Source organism: Drosophila mauritiana, chromosome 2R, assembly GCF_004382145.1.
Source record: "Drosophila mauritiana strain mau12 chromosome 2R, ASM438214v1, whole genome shotgun sequence".
Taxonomy (NCBI): Eukaryota; Metazoa; Arthropoda; class Insecta; order Diptera; family Drosophilidae; genus Drosophila; species Drosophila mauritiana.
Genome location: NC_046668.1, coordinates 3,010,967 through 3,029,336, shown reverse-complemented (window position 1 = coordinate 3,029,336; position 18,370 = coordinate 3,010,967). Strand labels below are relative to the sequence as shown.

The window sequence follows — 18,370 nt, the reverse complement described above, 5'->3', positions numbered from 1 at the left end:
TCGTACGGCTCTCGGAAGAGCTGTATGCATTTTAATCGGAAGCCGATTGGGAGAACCCTGACGAGGATTTTGACGCATATGAGGACAAACATTATGCTACACACGCTATTCTCAGCAATACTTTGGAGGAGTTGAGACGGGATGTCACCTCAAACAGTATTGATGCCACAGTTCAAGCCGCAGACACATCCCAGAGAAGTCATGTCGATTTTCAGTTCGAGCGAATTAAACTCCCGACTTTTTCTGGAAATTATGAGGACTGGAAACATTTTTCGGACATGTTTATTGGATCGATTGCTTCCAATTCGAGCCTGACGGATTGCCAACGATTTCATTATTTAAAATCGTACCTTGCCGGAGACGCGCTTGCATTAGTTAAACATATTCCAGTTACTAATGACAACTATCGGGAAGCATGGGATCGGCTGGAACAGCGATATAACAAACAATCGCTAATTATTCGATCGTTCTTAAACAGTTTCATGAGCCTTCCGAGTGCTATAAATTCAAATATCGGCACAGTGCGGAAAATTGCCGATGGTGCAGACGAAGTTATTCGTGGTCTACGAGCTCTTAATTGCGAAGAGAGGGATCCCTGGCTAATTTTCATTTTACTTTCAAAATTAGATAGCGATACCCGCCAAGCCTGGGCTCAGTGCGCAGAATCCGAGGAAAAAGGTGTGACCATCAACCGATTCTTGAAATTTCTCACATCACGCTGCGATACGTTGGAGGCTTTTGAATTAACTCGATCAACCCAAGCTCGACGCGCAGCTACCACGCACCACGCAGACACGCATCCAAGACGGGAAGAGCCGAAGTGCACATCGTGCCAGCAGAATCACCATCTGTTTAAGTGTCCTCAATTCATCGCACTCGACATTGCATCTCGCCGAGACTTCCTCAAATCAAGAAAGCTCTGTTTCAATTGCCTCAGCCCGGCTCATATGATGGGCAACTGTACATCGAGGCATACTTGTCGGATCTGCCGCCGCAAGCATCATACTTTGGTTCATGGCTCGTCGCAGCCAATTCAAAATGGCAACAACATTGACACCGCAAGTGTTGACAGCCGCGATCGACCAGCAGTCTCACATGCGGGATCTACAATTGGCCACAATCAACCGCTAGCTCGAGAAGGTCATCGCTTGGGAAGCGAGACTCCCGCGGAAAACAACTTTACGCATCATACTCTGGAGAATATTCCGGCGGCTGGTTCTCAGACTCTGTTGCCAACCATCCTTGCTGACGTCATCGACGCCTGGGGAAACACTACAACCTGCAGGCTGCTCCTGGACACTGGATCTACAATAACCTTGGCATCGGAATCATTTGTTCAGCGAATAGGCGTGCGTCGAACGCACGCACGGATTTCTATTCTCGGTCTCGCCGCCAACAGCGCGGGCGTTACCCGAGGACGCGCACATATCAAGCTGCGCTCTCGACATTCGGGCCAAACTGTCGAATTGGTCTCGTTCATTCTCAACTCGCTGACGTCATCACTTCCTGCCCAAGTTATTGACACCTCATCCTCTACGTGGAGGCAAATCTGCGAGCTTCCTTTGGCAGACCCAACGTTCTGCACACCTGGAGCAATCGATGTCATTGTTGGATCGGATCAGCTTTGGTCTCTATACACAGGAGATCGGAAACACTTTGGTAACGACTTTCCTATCGCTCTCAATACTGTATTTGGTTGGATTCTTGCAGGCTCTTACTCTGCATTCGATGATCACCCTACTTCTGCGGTTACTCATCACTCGGACCTAGACACGATGGTTCGTTCATTCATGGAGATGGACAGCATTCAGCCTAACCAGGCTCTCCTGGACGCCAGCGATCCCACAGAGCGTCATTTTGTTGCCACACACAAGCGCTCGACGGACGGGGTGTACGTCGTCGAGTATCCCTTCAAGGAGAAGGCACCGCCTATTGATTCAACCTTGCCACAGGCCATCAATCGCTTCTTCTCGCTGGAACGCAAATTTCGTCGGTATCCAGAATTGAAGCAGCAGTACGAAGCTTTCCTGGACGACTACTTGCAACGTGGACATATGGAACAACTTACCTCGGCTCAGGTTGAGGAGTCCCCAGACACCTGCTTCTATTTGCCGCACCACGCTGTCATCAAACTGGACAGTCTGACTACCAAATGTCGTGTAGTTTTTGATGGATCAGGAAAGGACAGCTCTGGAGTATCGCTCAATGACAGACTACATATTGGTCCACCGATTCAACGCGATCTTCTTGGCGTTTGTCTACGCTTCCGGCAGCACCAATATGTTTTGTGCGCAGATGTCGAAAAGATGTTTCGAGGCATTAAAATCTTTAAGCCACACGCCAATTTTCAGCGCATTGTTTGGCGCACGACTGAGAATGAACCTCTGCTTCATTTTCGCCTGCTGACGGTTACCTACGGATTGGCACCGTCACCATTTCTGGCTGTTCGAGTTCTAAAGCAACTTGCCGACGATCATGGCCATGAATACCCTGCAGCAGCTCACGCTCTTCTGCACGATGCCTATGTGGACGATATCCCTACAGGCGCCAACACATTCGAGGAGCTTATGATTCTCAAGGACGAGCTTATAGCCCTCTTGGATAAGGGAAAATTCAAGCTACGCAAATGGAGTTCTAATAGTTGGCGTCTTCTGAAATCATTACCAGATGAAGATAGATGTTTTGAACCTATCCAGCTCCTCAACAAATCAGCTGCGGATTCACCTGTCAAAGTTCTTGGTATCCAATGGAACCCTGGGAAGGACGTTCTGTATCTCAACCTAAAGGGATGCGATGCGACCATTTCTCCGACGAAAAGAGAACTCTTGTCTCAGCTATCAAGAATTTATGATCCGCTTGGACTGGTAGCGCCGGTCACAGTTCTACTCAAGCTAATCTTCCAAGAAAGCTGGACAAGTGTCCTGCAGTGGGACGACCCCATTCCTGAAAGTCTACGTACGCGCTGGAGAGCCTTAGTAGAGGATTTGCCAGCACTTACGCAATGCCAAGTACCACGGTATATTGCGTCACCATTTCAAGATGTTCAACTACACGGATTCGCCGACGCATCCTCGCACGCCTACGGTGCGGTAGTTTACGCTCGAGTTGCAGTTGGATGCAGCTTTCAAGTAACTCTGGTTGCCGCCAAAACACGAGTGGCCCCGATCAAGCCCGTATCAATTCCACGTTTGGAGCTAAACGCTGCGTTACTTCTATCTCGATTGCTTTCTATTGTCAAAACATCATTAACAATTCCTCTTTTCAGCACGAGCTGCTGGACAGATTCAGAAATTGTGCTACATTGGCTTTCAGCTCCCCCTCGACGGTGGAACACCTACGTCTGCAACCGAACTTCTGAGATATTGAGCGACTTTCCCCGTAGCTGCTGGAACCATGTTCGCACGGAAGACAATCCTGCAGATTGTGCTTCCCAAAGACTTCATCCGTCAAAGCTTCTGGAGCATCGACTGTGGTGGAAAGGTCCGTCCTGGCTGGCCACACCCACCTCTGAGTGGCCACCTTCTACAAGCAAGTTCAGCGTATCGTCAAGTTTCGATGTCAACACTGAAGAACGAGCCATAAAGCCCACGACTCTACATAACTTTCCTGATGAAAGTATACACGAGTTACTCATCCACAAATTCTCAACCTGGACGCGTCTTACCATATAAGGGTATCTAGCTACTGTCATCGCTTTATTCACACTCTTCGATCCCATCATAGGAATTCGGCACCATTCCTTACGTCTGAAGAGTTGCTGGACGCACAGCGCCGACTTATTCGACATGTGCAACAAAAATCCTTTGCCAGAGAATATGCGCAGCTAGAGAATCGACGCCAGCTTAACGCTAAATCGCATCTTATCCGGTTTTCTCCGTTTCTGGATGATTATGGAGTAATGCGAGTCGGTGGGAGAATCGAGCAATCTACACTCAACTACAACGCCAAGCACCCGATTCTGATACCTAAAGATACACCACTAGCTGGACTGCTGGTTCGACATTTTCATGTCTCCTATCTGCACACTGGAGTTGATGCAACGTTCACCAATCTTCGTCAGCAGTACTGGATTCTGGGAGCCCGCAATCTCGTCAGTAAGGCAGTCTTCCAATGCAAATCCTGTTTTCTTCAACGAAAGGGCACAAGCAACCAGATCATGGGAGAGCTACCAATTCCTCGAGTTCAAGCTAGCCGCTGCTTTCAACACACAGGGCTGGACTACGCTGGACCGATCGCAATCAAGGAATCAAAGGGAAGAACTCCACGCATCGGAAAGGCATGGTTTTCTATTTTCGTGTGCCTCACTACAAAGGCACTTCACATCGAGGTTGTTAGTGATCTAACTACACAGGCTTTCATCGCAGCCTTTCAACGATTCATTGCCCGCCGAGCGAAGCCTACTGACCTGTATTCGGACAATGGAACTACATTTCATGGAGGCAAGCAAACTTTGGATGACATGAGACGTCTGGCCATTCAACAAGCCAAAGATGAGGAACTAGCAGGATTCTTTACCAATGAAGGGATTTCTTGGCACTTTATACCCCCGTCTGCTCCCCATTTTGGAGGGATGTGGGAAGCTGGAATTCGCTCAATTAAACTCCATATGAAACGGATACTTGGATCAAAGGCTTTAACGTTTGAGGAGCTCTCTACTGTCCTGACCTAAATTGAAGCTATCCTGAATTCACGCCCGCTGTGCCCAACTGGGGATAATTCTTTGGATCCACTGACGCCTGCTCACTTTTTGACTGGATCTCCGTATACTGCATTGCCTGAACCCTGTCGTCTGGATATGAAAGTCAATCGATTGGAGAGGTGGAATCAGCTGCAAGCCAGGTTCAAGGCTTTTGGAAAAGGTGGCATATGGAATATCTGACCTCTCTTCATGAGCGGACAAAGTGGCATCTGGAAACCGAGAATCTGAAGATCGACACACTGGTAGTACTCAAGGAGCCCAATCTACCGCCCTCTAAATGGATTCTTGGCCGCATCACCGCAGTGCACGCAGGTATCGACAACAAGGTCCGAGTCGTTACAGTGAAGACTGCTCACGGATTATACAAACGCCCAATTGCCAAAATCGCTGTACTGCCTCTCTGCTGAACAACCGTTCAGGGGGGCCGGTATTTTTGGGAACGAGACAGCCTGTCTACGCGAACAAGTCACCCTTTATCTTTGTTTACATTTGTCTGCAGCTTCAGCGGAGCTTATCAGCGGAATCAATGTAAGCATCGCACTGCTGTAATTGTCCGCGAGCTTGCCCAGTACTTTTCCAAACTTCTAACTCTCTTCTAACTGTAACTTGTTTACGTCTTATGCTAGTTTAATCGTATGGCGTGAGTACAGCCAAAGCTTAAGTTAGTCACATTTTTGATCGTCGAGAAAACGTACGCATCGGTGTCGAATTAATTACTATTAAGTGTCTGAAGTAACCAATAAATCAAACTAAACAGTAACACTGGCGGGTTTATTTATGAACACTAGTCAAAAAGAAAGTCTTTTCGAGGCTTAATTTAAAAAATTTATTATTATTTGATCATTATATTACCATTATATGATCTGTTGAGAAAAGATTAAAAATTGAAATTTGGAGACAAGTTTTATTATTATTATTATTATTAAATGGGTTTCTATGTGTACTGCGACCCAGTAGTATCTATTGAACTACCCCTTCATGACTCAAAGATCTCCCTGAAGTCCAATGCACTGTATAAAAGCCAGAATTTTATTGGGGTTCAGGGCTGCAATTGTTTCCCGTGGGACTACATGCCCAGTATTCAGTTCCTCCTGATGGAAAGCGCCGTGCAGTCACATATAATATGTGCAGAGCTGTCCTCCTCCATTCAACAGAAGCGACAGAGTTCACTGTCTGCAATGCCAATCTTATGCAAATGACTGCGAAGTCGGCAATACCCCGTTAGAAGGCCAGTCAAAATGCGCACGGTGTTTTTCCCGTGTGTCATTAAGGTCTTGAATCTTTTATGGTTATATTCGCGAAGGAGAATCTTAGAATCTTAGTCTGTGGTGACCAACACCACAGAATGGTTCTGCCCCTTTCCTGGCTAGGTTTTCCGCTAGCTCATTTCCCTGGATGTTGTTGTGTCCCGGGACCCACCTTATGGTGAGTTTGTTGACAGCTCCCAGTTTGTCTAGGGCTGTCCTCACTTCATTTACTAGCTTAGATGTTATCTTAGCTTTGCTGAGCGCCTTTATGGCTGCTTGACTATCAGACAGTATAGCAATGTCCTTGCCACGATAGTTCCTTTGCAGATTGAACTCCGCACAGCGTCCAATAGCACAGACTTCAGCTTGAAAAATGCTGGTGTATCTGCCCATTGATTCGTGGTATTTTAACCTGGGGCCTAAAACCCCCAGCCCACTTCCCTCGTCGGTGAGGGATCCATCTGTATACCACTTTATTGTTTGTGGTTTCATAGGGTGTACTTTCCCCAGGGTTGTCCAACTGTTTTTATTACTGAGATGAGTGCTGAAGTTCTGAGCGAACCTGTGCTCAGCTGGCATCTCATCCCTTGGTTGCATCAGCAAAGGAATATCCTTTTTTAGGCTTTCAGCATCCTTTCTTGTAAGGTTGCAGTCATTTCCTGCTCCCTCAATTCTTATTAGGGTGGCTTTCCGTTTCATTTCAATGACGATATGAAGCGGCGTTACCTCCGTTAGTACTTCTAGGGCTGCAGTGGGACAGGTGCGCATTGCTTATGAAGTTTCACCTTAGTGGTGCTTAGGCGTGCTCTATCACCCCAGGCTATTACCCCATAGGTTAGTATGGGTCTGACTACCATGAGGTACAGCCATCTTATTATGCGTGGTGAGGTTCCCCACGACTTTGCAGCAATTTTCCTACACGTGAAAAGTGCTCTGGTGCACTTATCAATTGTGTTACCGACATGAGTTTTGAAGCAAAGTTTGGAGTCGATGGTTATCCCAAGATAAGTAACTTCCTTGCTGGTCTCTATGCGACATTCTGACAGGGTTATTGCATTCATTCTCTGTAGCTTGTACCTATTTGTGAAAGGAACAATAACAGTTTTGCTAGGATTTAGGCTCAGGCCTACTTCCTTGCACCATTCGCTGGTCATATTGAGGCCCAGTTGTATGATATCGCAGAGTGTTTCCTCATATTTACCTCTGGCTATAATGACCATATCGTCAGTATAGCCCTGGCAAAGTATACCTCTTCGGATCAGTCTGTCCAGCAGCTCGTCTACCAGCAAGCTCCACAAGAGAGGCGAGAGGACACCCCCTTGGGGCATCCCCTTGTGGTAGATACTGTGGACGACTGTCCTCCTATAGTCGCGATGGCTCGCCTAGATGCCAGTAGTGATTTGATCCATCTACTGGTTGTTGCATCTAGTCCTCTTCTTGCCAGGGATGCGTTGACCGCCTCATGAGAGGTATTGTCGAATGCACCCTGTATGTCTAAGAAGGCACATAACACCACTTCCTTATGAGTAAGTGAATCCTCAATAAGGCTTTTCAGGTGATATAGGGCAGTATCAGTTGATCTGCCCGCACGCCCATTTTACCATTTTTGTTAACGCCCACAAGCCGCGAAGAACTGCCACACGCCCACACTTTTGAAAAATGTTTTGATATTTTTTCATAAATAAATGAAATTAGTTTTCTAAATTTTGATCGCCAGTTTTGTTGCCCACACTTTTAATAAATGTTTCGATTTTTCTTCGTTTTATTGTTTGTCTTGCCAATTTTATCGGTATACCAAAAACACTATGACCATGCCCCTCCTTTCATCTACAAAACGCCCAAATGGTCACGACCATACTTTTGAACAATCAATCTCTTTGATCGTCGTTATTCTTGTTTATGTACCCAATGTGGCTTTCCCACCATAATCGTCGTTCATCATTCGTCTTCGTCGTTATTCTCTTGCATTTGTCCTTACGCATGTCTTATTTAATACGTATATAGCATTGTGTGCAGAAATGGTTCCTGTATAAGGTAAACTTTTTGGGAAGTTGGTTTCTGAACTTCTGAACGCTGTCATAGTCATTTTACATCTTTAAAAAATACCTGAATATATTTGAATATTATTTGGTCAAAAATTTGCATCGATATATCAGATAGATTTTACGATTTCTCCCTCGCACTTTCACTATCTAAAGGTATGCTTGTATGCTGTAGACTAAGAGATAATTTATTTTTTGTCGCAACCAATTGTAAATAAATAATAAACGCCCTCAAACAAAATTTTCTTTTTAATAGGTGTCATGGATACGGCATAGGGATTTGCATCTACTTACTGTATCTGAAAGCACTTACACTTCGGATCAGCGTTTTACTTCCATTTACAATAAGCAAACTGGAGATTGGTCCTTACAGGTACGACACTTAGTTTTAAGTAAAGATATATATACCCAATATTTATATGCATTGTGGGTGGTAATTAATGTTCAAGCTCGACATTATTTATATTCCTAATCGCGAGGACGAGTTCGTGTTGTCCCAGACCCTAAACTAAATGACCGAAACATTATTCATTTCGATAGTCTGTCCGATTTTTGAGTATGAATCACCTGTTTGAAGTCCACAATACGTTGGTCACTCGGACAGCATTGAATAGGTTCAAAAAACTTCTTACTGTTCGCCTTGCGGAGCCTGCGTTGGGATGCAACCCTTATATCAACTCCCTCCAGCAGTACACTTTTAATTAATTTACCTTCCCTAGCTAACCGTAGAACGATGGATTTGTTAGCTTATCCGTGGTGAAGTTGATAGTCCCGATTTGGTTAGTCGGCTAAACACATTTGTTCCAAGTAGATTCACTATAAACTACGTACCTCTAAATTTAAATCATTGAAAATCTAACTGAGCATGAATCTTAAAGAGTAATATATTCTGACAATAATTGACATCATCATATTGTCTTTAATCGTGACTCTCTGCTGCTCTTAAAGCAATCAATTCTAAATATTTTAACTTATGATTGGATCTTACTATTAAATATAATTATTTTATTTAATATTTATTTCCTGGGATCTTGACGTTCATACGGCCATACGGACATGGCCAGATCGACTCGGCTATTGATCCTGATCAAGAATATATCTACTTTATATAGTCAGAAACGCTTCCTTACTCTACAAGTTATGTGTATAATAACATCAATAGCTTTCATTATATTTTGCGGTAAAACTGATATTATTATTATTAGCTGTTTTAGAGACATTAAAAGACGAGATTTTTGTAGCGATCGATATGTTTTTATTGGTTTTAGCGAACGAGATTTTGAGAGTACTAGAAAGAGCGCAAGAAAGAGGAACTTAGATAACGAAAAATAATAGCACAGCTGAGGTGCCGCAGAGCTAAAAGTTGCCATATTTACAAAGTATTAATTTTAGGAATTGCAGTGATATTTCTAAAAAAGCTTCAATAATATTTGCATACCGAGAATCAGATTAAAAAAAATTATTTTCGATTAACCATGTGGTCCCTCTCTAAAGATGTACTACGGAAAGTTTTATAGCGTTAACGAAAATGCAAGTTCGCCTACAAAACTACAAAACATCACTGTCTGCTTTGGAAAGTCATATCACTCGACATTGTTGTTAGTATTTTTTAGATTCTGGTTAGGTTTTCCTTTCGTAGAGTAAAAGGGTATGTTCGATTCGTTGAAAAGTATGTAACAAAGGGAAGGATGCGTTTCCGACCATATATGGTAAAGTATTTGTATTCATGATTAGGATCAACAGCCTTGTCGATCTGGACATTATCATTATAAAATATATAAATAATATCAATTATATTAATATATTTTGACACGCCCACTCTAACGCCCACAAACAGCACAAAACTGCCACGCTCACAATTTTAAACACTTTACGGATATTTTTTTCAAAATTTAATTAGTCTTGTAAATTTCTATCGATTTGCCTTTTTGCCATGCCCATTCTAACGTCCTTAATCCGCCGAAAACTGCCACGCCACCAATTATTATCTTTAGTTTAGCCAAAGACACTAGAATAACAAGATGCGTAACGCCATACGATTTTTTGGCACGCGATTTTTTGGCCGTGGCTCTAGAGGTGGCTCCAGGCTCTCTCGAGTTTTTGTTCGAGAGAGAAAGAGCGGAGAGCGCTACAGCAAACAGCTCGTTTCTACGCATACAGTGATATCAGACAACTGTATGTGTGCACACGTATGCTCATGCATTGTAAATTTGAAAAAATATGCCCTTCACCTTAGAAGTTCGTTGACTTTAAATCTATATTATTTTTTATCAATTGGCACCATGCGAAAAATTATTGTTTTGCATTGCCTTAACGTTATTACTATTTAAATAAAGCTTAGAAATAGTAATAGCCGAATCTATGTACATCACAAAATAAATTTCGAAAAGGACTTTATATTAGAATACTTGTAATTAGGGTATTCAGCTTGCGACGTGAGAAAAATTATAAGATTATTGAGTGCTTGTGTCCGCACTTCGTGCCTCCAGATATGACTTTTGCAATAAACAGTTTTCATATTTTTATTTATTTTATTAATTTTTATTACTTAAATGTTTAATACTTCGGAAAACTAATGGCACCATCTGATCTTTTTATTAATATATGTTGGCCAAATACGCCAATTACGCACATTAAAGTTTATTAAAGTTATTCTAGTGTCTTTGATATAACCTTTAAAAAAAACCCGTAAACGTATATTACAGCTACTTTCAACTCAAAGCTATGGAACCGTCGAGAAGAAAGGCTCAATAATCTTAAGTCATAGCGACTTTCATCTTAAGGCTACACGAGTTTTGAATTTATGCCTTATAAAGTAACAAGTAATAATAAAGTTACAATCTTACTTATAAAGTATCCAGTAATAATAAGGTAACAAGTACTTATAACAGTCATCGATAATTTCCTGAGCCCTGACTCCGGTAATCCGAAATAATTTCCTAACGAGAAATGTACTTTTATCTGGCCTCATTTTCATTACGCTAGTAGACCCCATAAAAACCATAGCTCACCCTCCTTTTCTGACTTTACCATTGCGGTCTGCAGTCTTTGAAGGCTCCTTAATTCGAGAACCAATCAGGTGGATTCCAAGAGTATACACCCCCTGTAGATGTCAAACTCCCTGTGTATAGAAATGGATCCCCTTATGTTGCTCTTATAATATAATATATATAATATAATTTCGTTCGATCTTGATCGGGGTATCACGACAACCGGTCCAATTTGTTGTGAGTACTCAAACCATTTACTGTGAAATATTTTAATAACGAACTAAAAACATATAACTTCAAATAAAACATACATAAATATAAAATAATTATAAACAGTTAAAAATGGAATCGTGGCTTGTGATTTGTGCAACCAATGGCATCGAAATTATTGGTTTGATTCTCATGGAAGAGGAAAATAAAATACCTAACCCCCCACCCCCCAGAAAAAAAAAATCGGCATTAATGAATTGTAATCCTGGCAATTATACATTGAAAGAACTAAAAGCTCTGTGCGTGCAAAGCAAACCTAAAAGTAGTGGCCAAAAATCGAATTGATTAAAAGACTTGAAAAGATTAAATTTCAGTGGTGCGCGTATGAAAAAAATAAAACAGCAATAAAAAAAATCAACGCCACAGAACAAACCAGTAAATTGGGGATTCGGTGAAAAGGTTCGTGTCTAACAATACGCACCTGACAAAGTGGATAAAGTGAAATTAGTTTTCGCGGTAATAAACTTATGGACAAGTCCAGAATACTGGCACATATAGCAAATAGTGACCCCCCAAGTCACTAACAGTGAAATAATAGTCCAAAGAGGCATTGCATTAGCGAATCTCGTCCTAAATTCGCTAGCAACAGGAGGACCAACAAGATACCCGTACGGCAGTAGAGGCTCACCAGGATACATCGATTTTGCACTGACAAAGGGTGTGCTGGGCATCCACGCTAGTATAAGTGCGGTTGTTGAGCTTAGCTCCGACCACCTGCCTCTGGTAATTACGCTGGATGCGGGGGCAATATCCTACCCTAAGATGGAGCGGCTTATTACTAGGCGTACTAACCTGGAGGTATTCCAATCGCAACTGGAGTCCACACTGCCCCTCAACACTGCCTTAAACTCTGGAAAGGACGTTGATGATGCTATCGAACTGCTCACCAACAATATCAAGTCAGCAGCTAGATTGGCAACTCGCAGAATATCTCGGCAGCCCGCGGCAGATCGAATCCCAATACCCAGGGAGATCCTGCTGCTTATAGCTGAGAAGAGGCGCTTACGCACTGGGTGGATGAGGTCTCGGCACCCGTTGGACAAAACGGAATGGAATCGAGCGCTGAGTAGGCTCCGATGCGCGTTGGTGCTGCACAAAGCCGTATGGTTCAACGAAAGGCTTGCCAATACTGGAGTCGAAAGCGAAGCGACGCATTCGCTGTGGAAGGCCACGCGCGCAATCAAAAGGCGTTGCACGAGGAAGGCGCCTTTAGTCGATAGCAACGGGATACGGTGTCGGACCGACTTGGGATAAACGGAGGTATTCGCTGCGCACCTCACCGAGCGATTTCAACCATTCAAACTTGCCAGCCTGCAACAGGTTGAAGAAACTCAGGACCAGCTGCACCAAGCGCTTCAAATGGATCTGCCAATCACGCCGTTTAAACCCTGCGAGGTAGCCGAAGTCATTGTGCGCCAGAGTAACCACAAAGCACCTGGACATGACGTCATCTGCATCGCCACATTGAAGGCCCTGCCCAGACAAGCGATCCTCTACATAACGTTGGTTTTCAACGCTATTGTGAGGTTGCAATACTTCCCTTATCAGTGGAAGCTCGGGATAATCTCCATGATCCACAAACCTGGCAAGCCGGAAAGGGAGCCCGCCTCCTACCGGCCGATCAGTCTCCTCCCTTCAATTTCGAATTTGTTTGAGAGACTGATTGCTGTCCGGATTGTAAGGATTATGGAAGCCCAGGGGATTACCCCTGAGCACCAGTTCGGTTTCCGTGCTGGCCACTGTACTGTCGAGCAGCTCCATCGAGTCGTCGAGAAAATTCTGACTGCCTACGACAGTAAGGAATATTGTAACAGCCTCTTCTTGGAAATTCGAGAAGCGTTTGATCGAGTGTGGCACATTGGACTCCAACTGAAAATCAAGCAGACGCTGCCTGCTCCATATTTTGGGTTGCTAAAATCGTACCTGGAAGGAAGGAGGTTCGCTGTGCGCTTTCATTCAGCAATTTTTACCGAGCACAACGTGGCAGCTGGTGTTCCACAAGGTAGTGTCCTCGGCCCCCTGCTCTACTGCCTGTATAGCCACGACATGCCGCAGACGGATGTAAGCCTTTACGGGAAATCTATGTTGGCCACATTTGCCGATGACGTGTGCGTCACCTACAGGTCCCGATGCGAGCACGACGCAGCCGATGGTATCCAGGACTTTGCGTACCGGTTCTCGGAATGGGCAAGACGTTGGAACATTGGCATCAATAGCAGTAAATCCAACAACGTTTGCTATACTTTAAAGCGGAGAACGCCACCGCCCGTCTACATTGAGGAAGCCCCCGTACCACAGCCGATCGCAGCAAAGTACCTTGGAGTGCTTCTGGATCGCAGACTCACATTTGCCAAGCATGTGACCGACATCAGAACGCGCCTACGTGCTAAGGTGGCGAAGCACTACTGGCTACTTTGTTCGCGCAGTAAATTGTCGCTATCCAACAAGCTGACAATTTACAAACAGATCTTAGCACCAAACTGGAAGTATGGGTGCCAAATCTGGGGTTTGGCATGCGACAGCCAAATCAAAAGAATCCAGGCTATTCAAAATAAGGTAGCAAGACTTATCACCGGCTGCGAGTGGTTGGTTCGAAACACCACTCTGCACAGAGACCTGAAACTAGCAACGGTATTTGACGAAATAAACCAGCACTCGAGCAGATACCATGACAGGCTGGAGCGCCACAGAAATCGGCTGGCCAGCGCTCTAAATAGATCTTGCCCACCAAGGAGGGTCAATAGAAGGCAACCGAGGGATCTCATTTCCCGATCTCCTTTGACAAGGGTCCGCAGAAGCTGACGCTTATCTTAAACCCTATTTGTTATATGTGATTGTTATGTAATTCTAGTTAAATAACTGAATTAATAGATAAGAAGGACACAAAGGGGCTTCAAGACTTCCCCGTATGCCTTAATAAATAGATTAATTAAAAAAAAAAAAAAAAAAAAAAGTAAATTGGACAAGGATGAAAACAACGACAACGGCCAAGAACAAAGTAGCGAAAACGAGACAGCAAGAGGCAGCGACAACGACGGCGACACGATGACGGCGACGTTTGAACATACATACAAAGGAATGCAAGAAACAGAAGGTTCGCGAAAAGTAACGGGATCTTGTGAAATGGATGTCAACAACAAAAATGAGATCGAGCAATGTTCTGAGAGGCAGATGGTGAGCGCCAGCAACAATGAGTCCAACAAATGTTTCGCGATCCCGATGGCTAGCAACAATGATCTTGAGATGCAAATGGCTGGCAACAATAAGCAGGAACAATGTTTTGAAAACCAAATGATGCGCAACAAAGTAACTACGCAAGGCGGCGATGTTCAAAGACTGGAAAATGAGTTTAAAATATTGAAGCTGCAAAATGAGATCGACCAATCAAAAAATCAACAACAACGAAGTGACGACACAGACTCTTTCGAAATTTTAAAGGAGATCGCGGAAACAATTTCAATGTTTGGCTATCTCAACTTTTGAAGGTCCAGATCAATTTTAAGGTCAGTGACAAAATGATGCGCTGATTCACTACAAAGTTAAGGGCGATGCTGAAATATGGCTGTATTAAAACACAAGCGCTACCATGGAGACAGCGGATAAAATGTTAAGCCACCTGGAGAAAAGGTTCGTAATGTCCAAAGAGTCAAAGTGCGGCAGAAGCTACAGAACTGCGTCTGGATCAAAGGTGAGGAGTTCTCCAAGCACTACAATGAGAATTGGCAGCTGGCAGATAATTTAGCACTGGCAGAAGATGAATTTTTGGAATATGTCATTGACGGAATACACGATGTCAATCTACGCAATCTGGCTAAGTCGCGTTCGTTCAAGACCGGATTGTAGCTTTTGGATGCATTCCGAAATGTTGAGTTGGGCTACGTTCCTTAGCCCAAGTTACCAGAAGACCGTAGAGCAGAAGATTATCAGAAGCCACGAGCTAATGCAGAGTGCTACAATTGCCACAGTCGGGACCACCTGGCCAGAGAGTGCCGCAAGCCTAAGAGACAATATGGGGCTTGTTACGCATGTGGCTTGCAAGGACATGTGGCTAAAGAGTCCGACCAATACAAGAAATCGAAGGACGGAGACAACGATTATGTAAGTTATATTGAATTAACATTTTGTACAAAGAATAATATGCTGAACCCCATTTTCATAGAATGTCTCATAGATTCTGGCAGCCCGATAAGTATTATTAAAAAACGTTTTATACCAAGTCAAATAAAAATGGAAAAGACTACCTCTTTAAGTTACGTTGGATCAAATTTAAGTAAATTATAAATACATGGAAGCGTAAAATGTTCAGTTAAGTTCTCAAATAAAGATACTCCTATGTTACTATATGTCGTGGATGATGAATCTATGGGATATGCTATGTTATTGGGAAGGGATTTTTTAACAAGAGTAAAGGCAAAAATTTGAATTGAAAATGAACATGAAAAAATATCTGAAATTAAAAAAGATTCGATAGTTGAAGAAAATCAAAATAAAAATAAAGAATTTAAAAGTCATTATGAGACAAACGCAGACGAACAAAATAATTTTTAAAAACAACTATTAATAATATGATAGATTACAATGATAATGAAAAGGTATATGAGATATGTTCACAATTAAATTTTAAACAAAGATGCGAATTTATAAATGTTATTGAAGAATATTACATTAAACCAAAAAGACCGAGTATAATATATAAAATGTGAAATGAAGCTAAGGTTAGAAGAAGACGAGCCCTTTAGTTTTTCGCCAAGGCGCCAGGCATATGTAGAGAATGCAAAATTACAAGAAATCCTTGATGATTATTTAAAAGATGGTATTATACGACAAAGTGAGTCTGAGTATTGCTCGCCAATTCTATTGGTAAAAAAGAAATTGGGTGGCATTCGGATGTGCATAGATAGGAAACTAAATAGGATCACGGTGAAAGTTAGATAACCGATGCCAATAATTTCATTTATTAGATACCCTAGAAAAGAAAGTTGCGTTCTCGAAGTTAGACCTGAAAAATAGATACTTCCATTTTTATATGGACGAAGGATCGATAAAGTATACATCATTTACCACGCCACTAGGAAAGTATGAGTACACAAGAATTAATTTTGGGCCGACAAATGCTCCGTCTGTTTTTCAAAGGTTCGTCAACAAAGTATTTGACGACATGATTAGGGAAGAGAAAGTGATAGTTTATCTCGATGATATAATGGTAGCGATTATCATAGTATATGAGCGATTAGTTAAAAACAAATTAGAGCTGCGAATCGATAAATGAATGTTTTTCCAATGTGAGTTGAAATATTTAGGATATATAATATCAGAAAAGTGTATTACAGCAGATGACGACGGTGTGAAAGCAACTGAAACTTTTCCCGTGCCACAAAAAGTTCATGATGTTCAAAGTTTTTTGGGGATGTGCTGTTAAAAACGCCTATTGTGTCATTGTACAGTCCTGAGGATGATACAGAATTGCATTGCGATGCAAGTTCGATAGGTTTCGGATCAATCCTTTTGCAAAGGAAAGCAGATGGTAAGCTACATCCAATTTTTTACTTCTCAAAAAGGACAACGGATACAGAATCAAGGTATCATAGTTTTGAACTGGAAACACAGGCAGTAATATATGCATTAAAAAGGTTTAGAGTGTACCTTCAAGGAGTTGAGTTCAAAATAGTAACAGACTGTAATTCCCTCACAATGAAGTTGAACAAAAAAGAGTTGAACCCAAGAATAGCAAGATGAGAATTAAGCACGTTGATGCTATTAGTAGATGTAATACGATTTTGGTAATAGAGGAAAATACGTTCCAGGAAAATTTAGTTATATGCCAAAACAGAGACGAGAAGTTGAGAAAGATTAAAGAAATGATGAAAGATTAAAGAAGAAAGCGAATTCTATGAAATGCGAAATGGTGTGATTTACAAAAAAGTAAAAGATAAGTTATTGTTCTATGTCCCGGAAGCTTTGGAAGAACACGTATTGTATAAATACCACAATGAGATAGGCCATGTAGGGAAAGACAAAGTTACGGAAATGGTCGGTAAAAGTTATTGGTTTCCAAATGTTAGAAGTGAAGCAGATGAACATGTTAAGAACTGCCTAAAATGTATAGCTTTTCAAGGAAGAAATGGTTAGCAAGAAGGAACTATTAATATTGTACCAAAGGGAAATACACAATTTGAAGTCATACATATAGATCACTATTGTCCGGTAAATCAAAAGAATTCTACAAAAAAACATGTATTAGTAATTGTTGATGGATGCACAAAGTTTGTGAGATTGTATCCAGCGAAATCAACGAACTCAAAAGAAGCAATGGAAGCCTTAAGTGATAATTTTAGAGCGTATTGTTTCACGACCATTGTTCCAGACAGAGGGACATGTTTTACATCAGATATGTTCGAAGAATTTTTGGAATCAAGAAACATTAAGCATTATGTTATCAATTACAAAATGGCAACAGACTCACCACAAGCAAATGGACAAGTTGAGCGAAAAAATAGAGACCTAGGACCCATGATTAGTAAGCTCGTAGATGTAGAAAAGAACGTACAGTGGCACAAAGTTTTGGAAGAAGTAGAGTATGCAATGAGTATACAAAGCACAGAAGCATAAATGAACACCCAAGTATAATGCTGTTTGGAGTGAATCAAAAAGGAAAAATGCTAGCTTGTTTATAAGATAATGTATTGGAGTCAAGGATAGAAAGAAAAGAAATTAATTTAGAGAAAATTATAAAAAATCCAGAAGTTTCGCAGGAAAAAGTACAGAACTATAACAAGAAATATGTTGACGCTAAACGATTAAAAGCAAATAAATACAAATTAGGAGACTACGTTGTGGTCAAGAATTTTGATTCAACAGTTGGAGCGTCTAGGAAATTAATAACCAAATATAAAGGCCGTATGAAATCGTTCAGTTGACACAAAAACCAAACGATGGAATATGGGCGGCTCATAACATTAAACCATGGCTTCGAGAAAAGAATTCGGTGTCAAATAATTAAAATACAGATAAGAAAAAGGATAAAGAAAAACAAAAGTCTAAAGTAAATGTAAAAAAGAAAACCAAACCAAATGTAACAAATACTGAAATAAGTAACGAAAATGAAACAAATGTATTGATTAC

The 18,370-nt window shown here is 42.0% G+C and overlaps 1 protein-coding gene across 4 annotated transcripts in view; it reads left to right on the top strand.

Moving 5' to 3' along the window:
- LOC117135856 (neurotrimin) overlaps positions 1 to 18,370 on the top strand; it is a 131,610-nt gene that overhangs the window by 12,146 nt on the left and 101,094 nt on the right. For all 4 annotated transcript variants that reach the window (XM_033296376.1, XM_033296375.1, XM_033296377.1 and 1 more), the window contains exon 3: positions 8,245 to 8,361. In XM_033296376.1, the coding sequence (XP_033152267.1) occupies positions 8,245 to 8,361 (117 nt within the window). The remainder of the gene's footprint in view (positions 1 to 8,244; positions 8,362 to 18,370) is intronic.